At 37.0% G+C, this 16469-nt stretch overlaps 1 protein-coding gene across 1 annotated transcript; it reads right to left on the reverse strand.

The window, feature by feature from the left end:
* Positions 1-14374: 14374 nt before the first annotated feature.
* Positions 14375-15601, reverse strand: LOC138905184 (uncharacterized). The gene is made up of 2 exons (XM_070193690.1): positions 14867-15601; positions 14375-14587 (listed from the first exon to the last, which is right to left on the reverse strand). The coding sequence occupies exons 1-2, from the start codon at positions 15599-15601 to the stop codon at positions 14375-14377; spliced, it is 948 nt and encodes a 315-aa protein (XP_070049791.1).
* Between the last annotated feature and the right edge of the window lie 868 nt (positions 15602-16469).

Consider the following 16469-nt stretch of genomic DNA (forward strand, 5'->3'; position numbering starts at 1 on the left):
AGACTAGAGTAAACGCATCGAAAAAAAAAACTAAGCTCTATATCATCATCAGTCTTTCATCTATCCCATCTAAGTGTGTAATTATTTCATATAAGAAAAAAGTGTAGTTTCAGCTTCAAAAAGCTGGTACTTCTTGGGACAGTACGAATATCTCTTCTATTCCCCCATCTCTTTCTCTCGATAATTATTTTCTACTACTCGATAAGCCAAAATATCTCTCCGAATGATGTAATTAAGCTCACTTTTAGAAATGCAATAAAATTATTAAAATAAATATAAAGTTCGAAGTAGATAACTAAAAGTAAACAAAGAGAATAAAATCTTAAATAGAGAGGAAATAGAATCAGGTGAAACCCTCTATCATGTCTACTCCTTGAACCTTAAACCTTGATGGGGTGGTGCCAATAGCCAAATGATAATCGTCGCTAGTTTTATGCACCTGGGAGCCTTTTGGTTCATGGAATTTAGGTGGATTATCTTTGAATAATTTTAATATTAAATTTATTTCATCTTTGGTTGAAGGTATTAGCTCAAATTGATATCGAAAATTTTAATATAACTTATTTTTTCAAAAATAAGTTACCAAACTATAAACCTTGTTATAATTCAAAAATTGTAATTCTAAAATATTTTAATTTTAAACAAAACGACTCCTTAAATGTCCGAAAAGGTAGTTTAGGGCCAATTCCGTCAATCCAACGAGACTACCAATCATAAACCCAATGCGTGAGACTCTAACATCCCTACACAGCTACACTCCAACGGGGCAATATAAGGCCAATACCCTCAAAACTATAGGCAGAATTATAAATCGCATAAAATTACTTCACCCTTTGAAAATTAAGGTGAGACTTACTCAACTCCAGAAATTATCTCAAAAAAGATATACTAACAAAGAAGATATGTAACTATAATACAAAATAGCTTTGTAGGGTTATTTCCGAGACAAATAAGCTACTGGGAACATGGATTATTTTTACTCCTTCTGGTTCATAAAAAGTGACATTTTAGCCTTTTTATTTTGATCCAAAATAAGTATTCTTTTACGATCAAGAAGGAATTAATTTTATTTTTTCAAAATTTGCCGTTATTTACATATCTCAATGTGTCAATGTAACAATTAATTAAGGATAATTTAGTTAATACATTTTTTTTATCTCTAGGAGTTTGTATTTTCTTAAAGAGTGTGACAAAGGCTAAAAAATCACTTATTATGGATCGGAAGGAGTATATCACAAATATCGAAGGTTCTTTTTCTCCAGTTCTTTTTTTCCATCCGTTCACTTTTAGTAGTAAAGTATTCTAAAAATAAATTTTTATTTTTATTTATCAGTTTTCGCATATCATTTTTCAATTTTATTTTTTTTATTTATAAATTTGTGTCTAATTAAATAATACCACTTTAATTAGGAGGGAGAAAGTTACAAGTACCATAAACTGCAGTGTTAATATAGAAAGTACAACTGTTAAAAGTAGAGACATTAAGAACTTAGGCAGTGTTATATATCACTTGTCACACAATCTTAGGTTCCAGGAGGAGGGCTTTAGGGTGTTAAAGTTTAAGTGGCTATAGGACCAAAACATCTCGTCCACCCATGAAAGACTCTGCAATATGCCAATATACATTGTACGCGAATCCGTCACAAGTAGTAGAATTAAAGGAACATTTTAACCTGAAAAATGTCATGTGACAAATTAATAAGAAAATAGTTTAATTTATATATTGATAGTGAAATCAAGGCCCCAGATAATATGTAATGACGATCATAATAAGTAGAACTAGTTATTTAATTGATATTAAGATAAATAACCTATTACAATAAGTTAAATTTATATACATCAATAATATAAAAATTATTTATGCTTTAAATATATATAAGTTGTGTAAAAAAAATGAAGAATAAGTCAGAACTGAAATGCAGGTATATTGAAGATGAAGAGGATTTTAAAAGATTAGATTTGCATTTTGTTGATAAGTATATATCAAGAGACAGGGTATAAATGTACTATTCCAAATTGTAGGGCTTTGAGGCCTAAGCTTAGGGTTATAGGTGGCAGGCTGCAATGCATAGGGGCCTTTGGCTCTTTTGATAGCAAAGCTTTTGTATTTGCCTTTACGTCATGTCCATAACCAGTTGCCATATCTGATAGATATAAAATTGGTTAAAGTAGGAACATTTTGATACTAGTTTTTTGGACATTATTTATCTCTACTCTTCCCACTTCGTCACCCAACACCGTAAGCACGTCTATAATTTCTAAAATATGAGTGTACCATTAAAATATACTAATATATATAATAAATTAATTTAAAAAATAATAATATATAAAATATATAGTTTGACAGAAAATTATGAATTCATATGCCCTATAATTTGAACTATAGATCTGCCCTACACTATCCCCTCTTCTCTCCCACACATCAATCAATGCTCTCTAAAAGCCTATGCGTGACTAATAAATATTCTTTCATTCTTAATAAGAAATTTCAGGTTCGAGCCATGAATATAAAGTTTGATTTGTTATGGACTGTTTTACCAATACAATGAGAACCAATGCGAATTCGAATTTAGTGAGGCTAACCTAGTTTTTTTACCTTTTCTTAGAATGAAAATATCTAAGTAACCTAAATAATAAGAACTTCCCGACATTGATAGTGTATATATTGTATAAGTAAATCTAAAATATGAAATATACAGAATTCCTATAAATTTATGAAACGTGTAAAAAAAGAAGAAAATATACAAAAAAAGAATAGTCTAGACATAAATCGATTTGCTAAATTGAAACAAAAAGTATGCGGATGTCAAACAACGCATGCAAAACCGAAAAAAAGAGCCTACACAATATGGTGTCATTTGTTTTGTCTATAAAAAATAAATATGTAGATTAAATATTGGAAAGATTAGTTTTTGTATATATTTTACTGAACAAATATTTGATTTATCAAATATGATGTACTATATAAAATAAGTATATGTTTGATTCTACACTAGGAAAGATTTATCTAAATTTAAATAAACAATTATTTTCAAATTAAACTTTGCCTTTCTTTTGAGGACATTATTGAAGGAAGAGCTTTTGAGAAGGATATTTTATACCAAAATTATGGAATAAATAATTTTAAATTACTTATATCGAAATAAGTTTTTTTAACAAAACATAGAATAAAGTAATTCCACATTTTATTCTGAGTTATATTTTTAATATCATGATAGCAAATGACCCCTAAGTGCGGGTGAGTGGTCCATCAGAAACTATTTAAATTAAGTTTAATCAATCCAGTTAAAACCATGATTCATGTTTATGAAAGAAAATCAACTTTTTAGTCTAAAGAGTTTAGCCGTTAAAGCTTTGCCATAACAAGGAATTCCCAATCATAAGCTCCATCAGGTTAGCCACTAAGTGAACTCATTAATCTGATCATTAATATCTTCTCCAGTTCTTCTTTCCACTTTTGGAATTTCATTATGATTGTTTTTCATATGCTCTAATCATTACACACATAGGTAAAAATCAATTATCTAATTCTTTTTCTCGAACTTTTTTTATTAAAGCAAATTAAACTTTTCAAGGTGGGTGGCTCTTGAGCTTATGAAAAGAAGTTGGCCACTTAAAAGAGGACAAAGAAGCACATCAAACTATACTACAAAAATATTTCTTGTTTAATGAGACTGATTTACAGTTCTACATGTACTCTTATTCCAGATATATATTCGTATGTGAAGGTGTTGCAGAGACTAGTTACTATAGAAGAATATAAAAATGGCTTTTTGGGCATATAAAATTAAGGGAGAGAATATTTTCCAGTAGGGTTTTGTAAGTACTGGGAAACTGCAAAAACCTCTCACTTTGGCATAAGAATTTATGCAGAATAAATCCCTTTTTCTTCCTTCGCCATCCCCAAGCCAACCTAGGTCCCAGGGTAAAAGAATAGGAAAGTAAGAGAAAAACATAAAACAAAGGAAAAAAATTGAAAAATAAAAATGACAGTTCTATTATGTTCGGCAACGTTAACTTGTTAACAACAACAACAAACTCAATAAAATCCCATAAGTAGGTTATGAAGAGGATAGCGTGTACGCAAACTTTATCACTACCTCAAGGTAGGAAAATTATTTTTGGTAGACCTTCGACTCCAAAAAAATATGAAAAAAATGAAGCAGCACCATCAAGCAATAACACTTACACATTATTGTTCAAAGGGGAAAAAAAAAGAAGATGAAAAAAAGAGCAGTCGTTTTTCTTTTAGAACATGGATTAATTAAGATCTTATTAAACATAAGAGATAAACTACTAATTAGAAATTTAGTTGGATGAAATTCTTCATACTTTAGGCCACGGATAATGAATTTTGCAAGAGAAGATTCCAAGTCCAAGATAAAGTTAGGAGATGAATGAAGATTGTATAATACATTAGCCATCATATAGTTGAAGTATAACTAAAACTCTAACAAAATTATTTTTTAACTCGGTTAACCAAAAAAAAAACCATTTAACTCTAACATCCTCGATGTACTAGTTAAGATTCTATCTAAACACACACTACTGTATATAGAAAAAAACTTGTACAATATACAATATGCATTAGGTGCATAAATACATCACTGTATTCCTCTATGTAACATTAACTGTTAGTCTACTAAAAGAAAGGTAAAGTATTCTGATATAGGAACTTGATAACTGCAATTGAAACGTTGATATACTTAACCGTCTAGGAATATTGTGGAATGAATGAAATTTCTCCGTTTTAATTAAAAAAGCTTCTTTTGTAATAGGCCTATGCAACGCAAATTAAATTATTCAGCCCAGTAACTTTCTGACAAAATAGTTAAAAAATTTGATACAAGTATGAGATTAAGAGGGTAAAAAGAAACAAGAGTAGGAGGCTGGCAAACGTATCAATTGATTTCCTTTCGGCAAGTGTTTTTACCCGAAAAATTGGATAGAGTTAAATTTGTGTATGGTTCTAAGGATATTTGATATAATTTGATACAAACTGTATAGAGAAATAAAAATACGTGTATTCTTGACTATGAGAATGAGAATAGTGAGAAGAAGAACGAATAAGATAAATAGAAATAAACACAAGGGGATATCTTTCAATATGAAAAGAAATCTTTCATTCCCATGCCTCTCTGCTTACAATCCATTTCTTTCTTTATAGTAGAGGGATCCTACTTTATATACAACAATAAAAAATACGTAGTGGAGAGCCCATGATGTATTGTTTTTTCCCTACTTCCCGCCATGATTCTCTCCCTTAGTGCGGCTGTAACGGCCTTGTCTGTGAGCTTCGATACTGACTCGAACTCGATATCGGGTCGAGCCATTGGCCTTGACTCGAGCTCGATCCTGACTCGGAGTCTTGATATTCGGGGTGGGTGTTGGTCGGTCTGTGCATCTCCGACAACCTTTTGCCTCGTGGTTCGATTTGGTCATGTGCCCGATAATGATACCGAACTGATCCTTGATCGGATTTGGAACTCGAATCCTGAAGCCCCTTTCTTCGGACCTCGACCTGATCTTACGTAGATACTTTTCGATCGAAGTATTGTCGTCTCGATCCTCAATCGGTTCTGAGCTTACACAAAGTGGCGTCAGACCGGAGATGCTGTGTTACGTAATGCTTTTAGTTAGCTAGGTTCCTTGAAAGACAACAGCTAAATCCTTAAGTTATTGATTCTAATTTACTTCTCTTATGTCCACACCTGTCAATTAATCTCGTATAGGCAGATGACACGACACTGTCTGAATATTGAAAGTGGAAAATGTTTCATGTTCTCTTATTGGTCTATTGACGCAAAAGTTTGCAAATAAAGAATAAAGATGTCTTTTCAATGGGCACAATGTTTATGTTGCTTATCGTTTTATCCCAAGAGATAATGACAAAGTGGAAATGCTAATTCTTGGATTACTTGTGCTGAAACTATTTTTTTCGACTTTCTGATTTGGTGTATTAAAAATTTTAAAAGGACGATGCTGTTTTTATATATATATATATATATATATATATATATATATATATATATATATTTATTTATTTATTTATGTATTAAAAGTTATGGTATAAAAATAATAATATCAAAATTAATACATATATATATATTTTTTAATACATCCTACCAAACGTCAGTCTATATAGCTTAAAACGATTTTTTTTTTTGTTCTTCTTCTCCTTTTACATGACATGACTCCTAAATACTCCACTAGAGACCTCCTTGCATTGATTATATTCTTGTTTGAAAGACTGGAGGGGCCCTATGTCGACCAAACCCTAGATAAGAGTAATCTCTTCTTTTAGGAGGATATATATATAGCTGCTACACTAAATACATCTTTTGGCCGACAAGATTTGGCCTTTTTATGTTGTCTAATCCACAACATGCCACTATGAATGGATGTTAACTGTTTTAACAAGTTCAGATGCCTCACTAGTCACTACTACTTTCTCTCCTCCTTCTAATTCCTAATCTTTTGATCTTTTGACAAAATCTAAGTAAAATCTTGTGAGTAAAGAAAGGAAGACAATGAGATCTAATTGCAAATTTTGGAAACAATCACAAGAGTGGCTCGTGGATATAGCAAGCGTGGTCAGTGTCGCATTTGCAATAGATGTGTGACATCAAGATTAGCTAAAAGCCTAATAAAACATGTTTGATGAATAGCTAATGAAAATGACTAGATTGGAAAGCTTAACCACGTTCAACATTAATATTCTTGTTTTGAACCTTTTTTTTCTCTAAAATCATAAGATGATCGACTTATATAAAGTTCAAATAGTAGAACCCATTCAAAAGGAGATAATGAAGAATGAACTTAATTATCTTCAAGATGAAAAGGCTGTCATGTCTAGTATGTTGGCTCGTGTAGGAACAAACCAAGACGGCATTTTTGGGCGAGTTTGATCGTAATAGACTTATAGCCAATTTGGCCGAACTTTTTTGGCGGAAAGGCTTTTTTTTTTTTAGTCCAAATGTGTCTTTTTTCTTTAAGTTAATATGTTTGGCCAAATTTTTGGAAAGAAAAAAAGCGTTTTTGAATAGAAGTAGAAGAAGCAGAAAAAATAACTTTTCCCCAAAAATACTTTTTCGAAAAGCACTTTTAAGAAAAATACACTTAAAAGTACTGTTTAAAAGCCTGGCAAAACACTAATTACTGCTCAAAAGTAATTTCCAAATTAACAAGTCAAACACAAATTGTTTCTCACCAAAATTATTTTTTTTGAAACGTAATTTTGAGAAAAACACATTTCAAAATAAGCTGATTTTAGAAGCTTGCCAAACAGGCTATTAGACTGATAATTATTTAGGGGGCAATCAAAGAGGTTGGCTCGAGGAGGGTGACTTTGTTGGAAATATTGATCCTAGTCCAGATTAGCTAGGCTTATGTGTTAGACCAATTTTTATTTGTATTGGGCCAGGCCCACATTGCCTTGTAATTATTCTTTACTTTTCTTTCTTCATTTGTGTATAGTTGGGCCGAGTCACATATAATAAGACCCAAGAGTTCTGATACAGAACAGGTTGTACATTTTCTCATTTTTGACATATGAAAGGAAACCCTCTTTCTCTCTCGACCACAGTAAACCCTATCATAGATTCCACTGATTTCGTCTTATTTTCGCTGTTAACGTGGTATCAGAGCCCGAAATCTCATAGATCTGGTTGTTCTCTATCGTCCGATGTTACCCTTGAAGAGTATCGCTGGTGTTTTCGTTTGATTGGGGAATTTGTGATGAAATATGCTTAATTGCAGAAAATTTCACCATTCCTGCAATTAAGCATATTTCATCAGTTTTTGGGAACATAATTAAACGCTTTTGGACTAAAACGAAAGCAAAAAGGTGCCAATAAGTAGTCAAAATCCCCACTCCTCACTCCCCCAAACTTAAGCTTTTGCTTGTCCTTAAGTAAATAAGGTAATTCCCACCTCCACAAGTTAAGAGCTATTCCAGCTAATCAATCACACATCAATTTGGGACCAATAATTACCCACACACTTATGAATTATTAACAAGGCAATGGGTTGGATTTTTAAGCACAAATAGATCTAATATGACACTTGAGCATCAAGAGTTGACTTAATTCATCAAGGAAGCTCTCTCTTTCATGTAGGTTATTGTGGATCCCAAACTTCTCCTTTTCTACTCTCCATTTGCTTATCTCACTTAAGAATGTAGTACTCAATTCAAAGATTTGTGAAAGGTTCGCTCATCTCTCTTAAAAGAATGTCACAAGTACGGCCTTAAGTACCATAGGCTTGCCCCTCATGTAAATCACCACTAATGTAATCTAGCACGACTTGAAATCACGTAGGGCTTTTTCGAAATGCAATGAAGGCTTTTGGACTAAGGTTGGATATGCTATGATAGAACAAGTTCATCTTTCCTTAAGCACTCCATTTTCTCTTATCGGCTCATGCTTTGCCAACTTTTTGAGGCATTTTCTTTTCCATAGGGAGATTGGAGAGACTTAGCTTCACTCCTTCTTGGTTATAATATTCATTTTCTCCTTTTTTTGTTTTCTCCATGCCTTGCATCATTACTATTCTTTGAAATCCGTTCAACTCTTCAACTTATTCACTTTCTTTTTGCATTTTTCTTTTTGTTCTTCTTTCTTTTTCTTGCCTTTTCTTCTCTTCATTTCTTTTCTCTTTTTGTGCCTTGATAGGTTTTTCAAACTCCTCGTCTCTCCCCCAAACTTACGTTTTCAGCTAATTGTTTCACAAGAGTGTTAAGGAAAGCTCGGGTACCAAGAGAGGGTCACGAAAGAACTGGTAAATGCTTGTAACATGGTGATCAAATTAGAAGGGTTTTAGGCTCAAATGGGTTGACTAGGGATAACAACATTGGTGGGCCATGAAAAATTTCAAGCGGGTCAAGGAGAGCCTACAATCATTTCTCAAGCCAAGCAAAACTTAAAATTTTACCTAGAAACACATTCGGGGCAAGTTCTAGACCATTTTCACGGGTACTTGGACTTGCGACAAAAATATCTCATGCAGCTGGATTGTTAAAAAGGATAGAGTCAAGGGCCCACAACGACCATAATCAAGATTTGAAAATCACTATGGCTCGACTAAACCACTCGATGATTGCCTAAGTCAACACAAAAGTCACAAGGTCACTAACTAGAGCTATTTCTTTCTAAAACAAAAAACTTGCTTCTAACCATAAGCACGTAGTTAAGTGTGTTAGTACCAAGTGAAGCATATTTGACTCTTCGAGCTTGACTCAATTAGGTCTTTTTATTTCTTATTACTACTATTCTTACCTAAACACCAAAAACAGACTCAATCCCTTAAGAAGGTTGTCATGCCATCCATCGTTGGGAAGAGTCACCCGGTTCACACAAAAACTACCTTTGGAAAGAAATGTGGCATTAAGAAAACCAAAGGCTTATTGTCCAATCAAACATAAAAAGAAGCTACTAGATTAAAAAGAAGCTATTAGATTAAAAAGAAGCTACTGAATTAAACATTGACTAATAAGAAAATAAAATAAAGAAGCTGCAAAGCAAGCTACTGCAAGCATAATGAATGTACATAATGAGGGAGGAAAAGAGAAAATAGATACATCAATAGAGAGAGAAAGAGGAGAATCTATACATGAAAAAAAAGAAGAAGGAAAATGTTATTAGTTATTACAAACCAAATGTCAAATTATCCAAATATCCAATAAACTCCCCCCCCCCCCCCCCGAATAAAAGTAAGCATTGTCCCCAATGCTTAACAAAATAAGAATAAAGAAGGGTAAGAGTAAAGAGGACTCCTTATATGGTTGTGTCCATAGCAGCGTCACTGCCCTCAGTCTCCTCTAACTGGATCTCATCATCCTCGGCTCTGGGAGTAACTGGGTGGGTGAACATCTGTCGCACTGCCTCAGCAATGTCGGCAGCCATGTCTGGCTCCTCAGACTGGCCAACTGGTGCCACTGGAATAGATGGTGCTGCTGATGTTGGTGGGTCTGACCTTATGAGCAAATTGAATGGAAGCTCACCTGCTGCTGCTATCTTGGTCACCTCTCTCCTCAACATGTCAACTGATTTCTTGGACGTCTGGGATTTCCTCATTTTCTTTACCTGCTTCCCCAGCTCCTCAATCACCGATCCATGTGCTACCAAGGTGTTCATGATGGTGGTTTGTTTTTCCAAGATCTTCTTCAATGTGTCCTCCACTGTCGGAGGGATCAGGGGTGCTGGGGTGGATGAGTGGGCATAGGCACCGACCTTAAAGTCGAGGTGGGGGGAACTGATACTGAAGGCTCTGAAGAAGGAGGTGGAGGTATGGCAGCTGCACTGGTAGAAGGCACTGCTGAAGTAGAAGGCATGTCAGCTGACTCTGCAGCTACCATCGAAGGCTCATCAGACTGGCCTACGGTAGTAGTCGGCTGACCATTTTTCTTTGGGTTTCCACCACCCGTCAAAGAATACCATGAGAAGGGCTTCTTCGTCTGCACCTTGGTATAAAATTCCATCGGCTTTACCCCCGCATCCGTAAGGTACTCAGTGATAGTGTTAGGATACGGGTAAGAGGTGACACCTTGCCTGGAGACCAAAGACATGTTGGCCGACATCACGACACCCACATTGATTGGGTAACTGGCCATGATAGAGGCAACTAGCATTGCCCCAAGAATTGGAAGCTTTGTCTCATTCTTGCATGTGTCTAGCCTTCTGCATACGAACGTGTGCCATCCCTTTGCCTCGAAGTTCAGGGTGTTCCTTTGAATAAAAATCCCTGATGTGATCCATGGTGGTTGTGGTTCCGGAGCTGCCAGAATCTCAGCTAGCCATGGGCGAGCTGCATCACCCATAGACAGCTTTTCCAAATATTGCACTGGCTCAACATCCTCAAACCCCAAGTAGGTGTTCAAGGTGTTCTGATCAAACCTCACTTTCAGGTTCCTCACTTTTGTCACTTTGGTCCCCTTCTTTATGTATGCCACATTGGCATAAAATTCTCGGACCAAGTACTCTTTGGCATCTAACACACTTTTAGTGAACCATATCCACCCTTTCCGCTCCCGAAATTGCCTCGACATCGCCGGGATGTATTTATCAAGGTCTTTCAATAAGAACTGATGCTCAAGAGTGAGCGATCTTGACGACCACCACTCTCTGAATCTAGAGAAGGTTGCAAGACTGACGAACCTATCTTCCCAAATTTCTTTCTTCTTTGACCTCTCAAGGCCGGCTACTTTGGTATCACCCCCTTGGCCATCATTCGGGAGATCATCCACATCCACTATGGTAGCAGGTGCATTGGGGACATGTGTGGATGAAGGCTCAGAATCTTGAGTGTTACCTTCCAAACCCTCAGAAGTGCTCTGAGAAGATATAGGCTTGTTTCTAAGTTGGTATCTGTCCTGAGGCAGCTGTGGCTGTGATTGCACAGCAGGATGCTCTTGCACTGAGTCGCCCTCTGATGCTTCCCTAGACGGGGCATATGAACTTGACTCGAAGGTTTCCAGCTGTCTACTTTGGCCTGCTGTGTCTTTCTTACTGATTATTCTTTGGAGGGCGAAGGGTAAATTGCTTTTGCCTGTGCCTCTAGAAGGTTCACCCCTCCCCTTTGATGTATCACCACGACCATGGGATCTAACCATTTTCTGTAACAAACAGCAACAGGAATTAGTTCTAATTCAAGTGTAGATAATCAGAAGTCCACATAACAAAATAGGTTGCAGGGTATGAAAGTGCGGTCCACACAATTGCAAGTGCGGCCGCAGGTCTGGTTGTATGGACCGCACAATTTTAAAGTGCGGCCGCAGAGTTGAAGTGCGGTACGCAAATTTTTCTGAGTGGGCCGCACAATGGGCACCTAAAATGGCAACTCTCTGAAGACAGAGAATGCCCTGATCTGCAGTCGCACATACGTTTCTGCGAACCCCACAATTTCAAGTACGGTCCGCACAATCTTGCTTCACAAAAGCCCTAATCTATACTTCTGCGGACCGTACAATTCCTTGTGCGGCCGCACATTTCAAAACTTAATCGGGCAGAGTTCTTAGGGTTTCAATTTTATGCATAAATTGGACATTGTAGTAACACTTAAACATGAAAAACCAAATACTCATTCCCCAAATAGCAACTAGTAGTTTACCCAACACAATTCACACCCCACATAGATATGAAATTGATAAATAGTCTAAAATAACTAACAAATTGTAAACTAAACTAAGAAAATTGAAGAATCCTAGAAATGATTTGAACATACGAGTGATGAAGTGGTGTTAAGGAGTGACCACAGATGCTCAATTAAGTGGAAGATGATTGAATCAGTTGTGTGCAAGATTTTAGCCTATGTTTTAATTTTTCAGAGATTGGAAAGTTTCAACAGTAGCATTAAGGCTACTATTTATACCAACCGGTTTTGGCTAAGGGTTCAAGAGAAGAGTGCGGCCGTAGAATTCCTTCTGCGGTCCGCACTCTGTTACCTGTTGTTCAAGTTCCCTTCATTTATCTGCGGTCCGCATAATTAGTTGTGCGACCGCAGATGTTGGTGCTGTCCGCAGATTTCCTTGTGCGGTCGCACTTTGGCCATTTCTCTGACAAACAAACTTCAGAGAGTTTGCATTTTCCCATCTCAAATTGTGTGGTCGCAGTTGACTTCTGCTATAGCATTCAAAATTGTGCGGTCCACACAATTCATGTGCGGTCCGCACTTTTTCCATACTTAGCCAATTTGTTTGAGCACAGTTCCATCATAGTACACTCATTCCTTCAACACACTTCAAAACCAGTTAGCACAAAATAAGACCTATATAAATAAAAAAAAATACGGGTTGTCTCCCAAGAAGCGCCTGATTTAACGTCGCGGCACGACACTGATTACCATTATTTGAAATGAATTACCGCCACGACGTGGCCATCACCAAATTTTCCCAGATAATGTTTCACCCGATGACCATTGACTCTAAACACCTCATTATTTTTATTCTTCAAGTCCAAAACACCAAAGGGTGTCACACCCACAACCTCAAACGGGCCACTCCATTCAGACTTTAACTTCCTGGGAAACATCCTTAACCGCGAATTGAACAATAACACAAGATCACCCTATTTAAACTCTTTGTTCCAAATGCACTTGTCATGAAGATATTTAATCTTCTCTTTGTATAAAGGCAAACTTGTGTATGCATGATACCGAAACTCATCCAACTCGTTCAAATGTGCCACCCTTAAGTTGGTGTCGACATCCCACTCAAAATTCAACTTCTTTAAAGCCCACATGGCTTTGTGCTTAAGTTCCACCGGAAGATGACATGCTTTTTCAAACACTAACTAGTATGGAGACATTCCGATAGGTGTTTTGTAAGCCGTCCTATAAGCCCATAAAGAATCATCAAGTTTCTTGGACCAATCCGTCCGGTTAGCATTCACAGTTTTGGACAAAATACTCCTTATCTCCCAGTTGGAGACTTTCACTTGACCGCTTGCTTGTGGATGATAGGGAGTTGTGACTTTATGAGTGACACCATACTTGGTGAGTAAGATGTCGAAAGCTTTGTTGCAAAAATGCGATCCCCCATCACTTATGATAGCCCTGAGAGTATCAAATCTTATGAAAATATTTTTCTTCAAAAACGCCACCACACTTCTCGCTTCATTGTTGGGTAGAGCAACGACCTCAGCCCATTTGGACACATAATCAACCACGACCAAGATGTAGGTATTTCCACAAGAACTCACAAAAGACCCCATGAAGTCAATACCCCATACATCGAAAATATCAATCTCTAAAATAGTGGTGAGGGGCATTTTATTTTTCTTTGAGATTCCACCGGCCATTTGACATTTATCACAACGCTTGACTAGATCACTTGCATCCTTGTAAAGGGTGGTCCAATAGAAACTGCAATTTAGCACTTTGGCTGCCGTTCTTGCTCCACCATGGTGACCACCATATGGCGAAGAATGACAAGCCTCAAGAATTTCAACTTGTTCGTCCTTCGGTACACATCTTCTAATTACTCCATCCATACAAATCCGGAAAAGGTACGGTTCATCCCAATAATAGTCTTGACAATCCCGTTTGAGCTTCTTCCTTTGATGTTCAATAGATGGTTTGGCACCTTCCTCCAATTTAATCTTGTGGGGCTTATCCCCCGAATATCCGCCAATGTCCATCCAATAGCCTTCTTCCTCTTTTGTAGCACTGCCAATGTAGCATCTACTTGCACGTTAGTCAAACAAGAGGAAAGAATAATTGGTTAAGTAGAAGAAGGGCCAAGAAATTCATACCGAAGATGTGGAGGAAATGACTTCAACTCCAAGATAGGAGGCTCCTCGATCGAGGGCTTTGTTGGGGGATTTGTCCTATTTTCAATATCCAAGGACAATTTGCGGGGCTCATAAGTGTACGACCCCATTCATTGCATCGAGTTCACATATTCCATGAAGCTATCCATTTCGTCATCATCAAAGTTGAGCAAGACGACCTCCAATGTATCATCAACATTCATCACATCACTTGTTTCATATACAATCACATTGGTCACCAAGTCTACGAAAGAACACACCTCTTTGCTATTGGGTTGCCGCATGGACTTACACACATGGAAAACCACTTTTTCATCACCAACCTGGAAGGTAAGTTCTCCGGCTTAAACATCAACTAGAGCCTTCCCCGTAGCAAGTAAATGTCTACCAAGAATAATAGGCACCTCATAATCAACCTCACAGTCAAGACTGACCAAATCCGCCGGAAGAATGAATTTATCAACACGAACTAATACATCTTCAATTACTCCCAATGGTCTCTTCATGGTACGATCGGCCATTTGTAATCTCATAGATATGGGTCTTGGTTGCCCAATTCCCAAAGTCTTGAAAACTGAATAGGGCATCAAATTGATACTTGCCCCAAGATCACAAAGAGCTTTTGCAAAGTAGTCACTCCCAATGGTACAAGGAATCGTGAAAGCGCCCGGATCCTCCAACTTGGGAGCCATTGAATGCACAATTGCACTCACTTGATGAGTCATTTTTCTAGTTTCAAAATTCATCGCTCGCTTCTTTGTCACTAAGTCCTTCATAAACTTTGCATAACCGGGCATTTTCTCCAAGGTTTCAACTAATGGCACATTGATAGATAGGCTCTTCATCATGTCAATGAACTTTGTGAATTGATTCTCACCATTTTGCTTGGCGAGCTTTTGAGGATATGGATGAGGAGGCCTAGGCATTGGTGCCTTTGCCTTTTGCACTACCGGTTCTGGTATGTCAATGATGTGATCCCTAGACGGGTTCACTTCCTCTTGATCTTCCTCCTCATTATCATCAATATCAATCCGTACTTCCTCATTTGCTTTCACCACATTGTCCGGGATCTCATCTTTTTGAACCACTTGCTCATCATCTACATGCTTCTGTTGATTCGAGGTGGGTGCATCCCCACCTTTTCCACTCCTTGTAGTAACGACCATAGCATGTCCCGTGTTGTTTCCACCCTTTGGGTTCACTACCGTGTCATTTGGTAGTGCCCCCTTAGGACGAGTGTTTAGGGCTTGAGAGATTTGCTCCATTTGGACTTCCAAGTTTCGGATAGATGTGTTATGAGAGTTAAGTTGGGCATCGGAGTCAGCATTTTTCTCCATTATTTGCTAAAACATGTTCTCAATTTGTCCTATCTCATTGTTGGAAGAATTTGGACCATAGGAAGGATAAGGAGGCGGGTTGCTTGGTTGTTGATACATCGGGGTCCCCGACCCCCGATTGCCTTGATTATTGTTCCATACTCCTTGGTTGTTGCCTCTGATCTGTGTCAAACCCATACCACAATTGAGTAGTGAGGTGGTCGATGAAATAATAAACCTAACAAAGGTCGGGATCGAATCCACAGGGAGTTAGAATATGGGATTAGGTGTATACCTAAGTTAATAGCAAGTTTTGGCTTTAATTGCACTTCCACAAACTTGATTGGGTTTTTCTACTTCTAACTTTATTCTAAAGATTGCAATAATTGAATCTAAGGACAATATTTTTGTTGTTGTTTTTCAAATGTTTAAAGAGACTAGGGTAGTGACTTCTACCTAGGTGGATATCTAACGGGTAGCAAAATCTAGGGCAAGATTGATTAGTTAGGATTGTAATATAGCTATCACACCCAGGGTACTCACTCTATACCTCTTGATAGTTTGAGTGATTTTGTCAAATTTGGCATTTTCAAGTCCAAATGGGTATCCATGCAAATCAAGTGATATTAGCTCAAGTTGGGTATTATTATCTCTAGGTTTATCCCTTTAATTGGGGCTATCAATTTCTTGAGTTCAACCCAATTTCTTGTTAAGCCTAGTTTTCCTAGACTTAACCCTTCTTTCTCAAGTAAAGACTAAGTCATAAAGGCATGAATCAATGTTTGCAACCATTAATTCTTGAGTTCTAGCAAGAACTAGGCTAAATATCACTAACCCATTCACATTCAAGCCCTAAAATCAAATACCCATTAAATATCCACACTAGGGT

Source organism: Nicotiana tomentosiformis, chromosome 2 (genome assembly GCF_000390325.3).
Source record: "Nicotiana tomentosiformis chromosome 2, ASM39032v3, whole genome shotgun sequence".
NCBI classification, from domain to species: domain Eukaryota; kingdom Viridiplantae; phylum Streptophyta; class Magnoliopsida; order Solanales; family Solanaceae; genus Nicotiana; species Nicotiana tomentosiformis.

Coding starts and splice junctions, on each gene's coding strand:
- LOC138905184 (XM_070193690.1), bottom strand. CDS start 15,601: ATGGAGAAAAATGCTGACTCCGATGCCCAACTTAACTCTCATAACACA. Junction 14,588..14,866: donor AAGCTCTTTGTGATCTTGGG/GCAAGTATCAAT, acceptor CTTACCTTCCAG/GTTGGTGATGAAAAAGTGGT.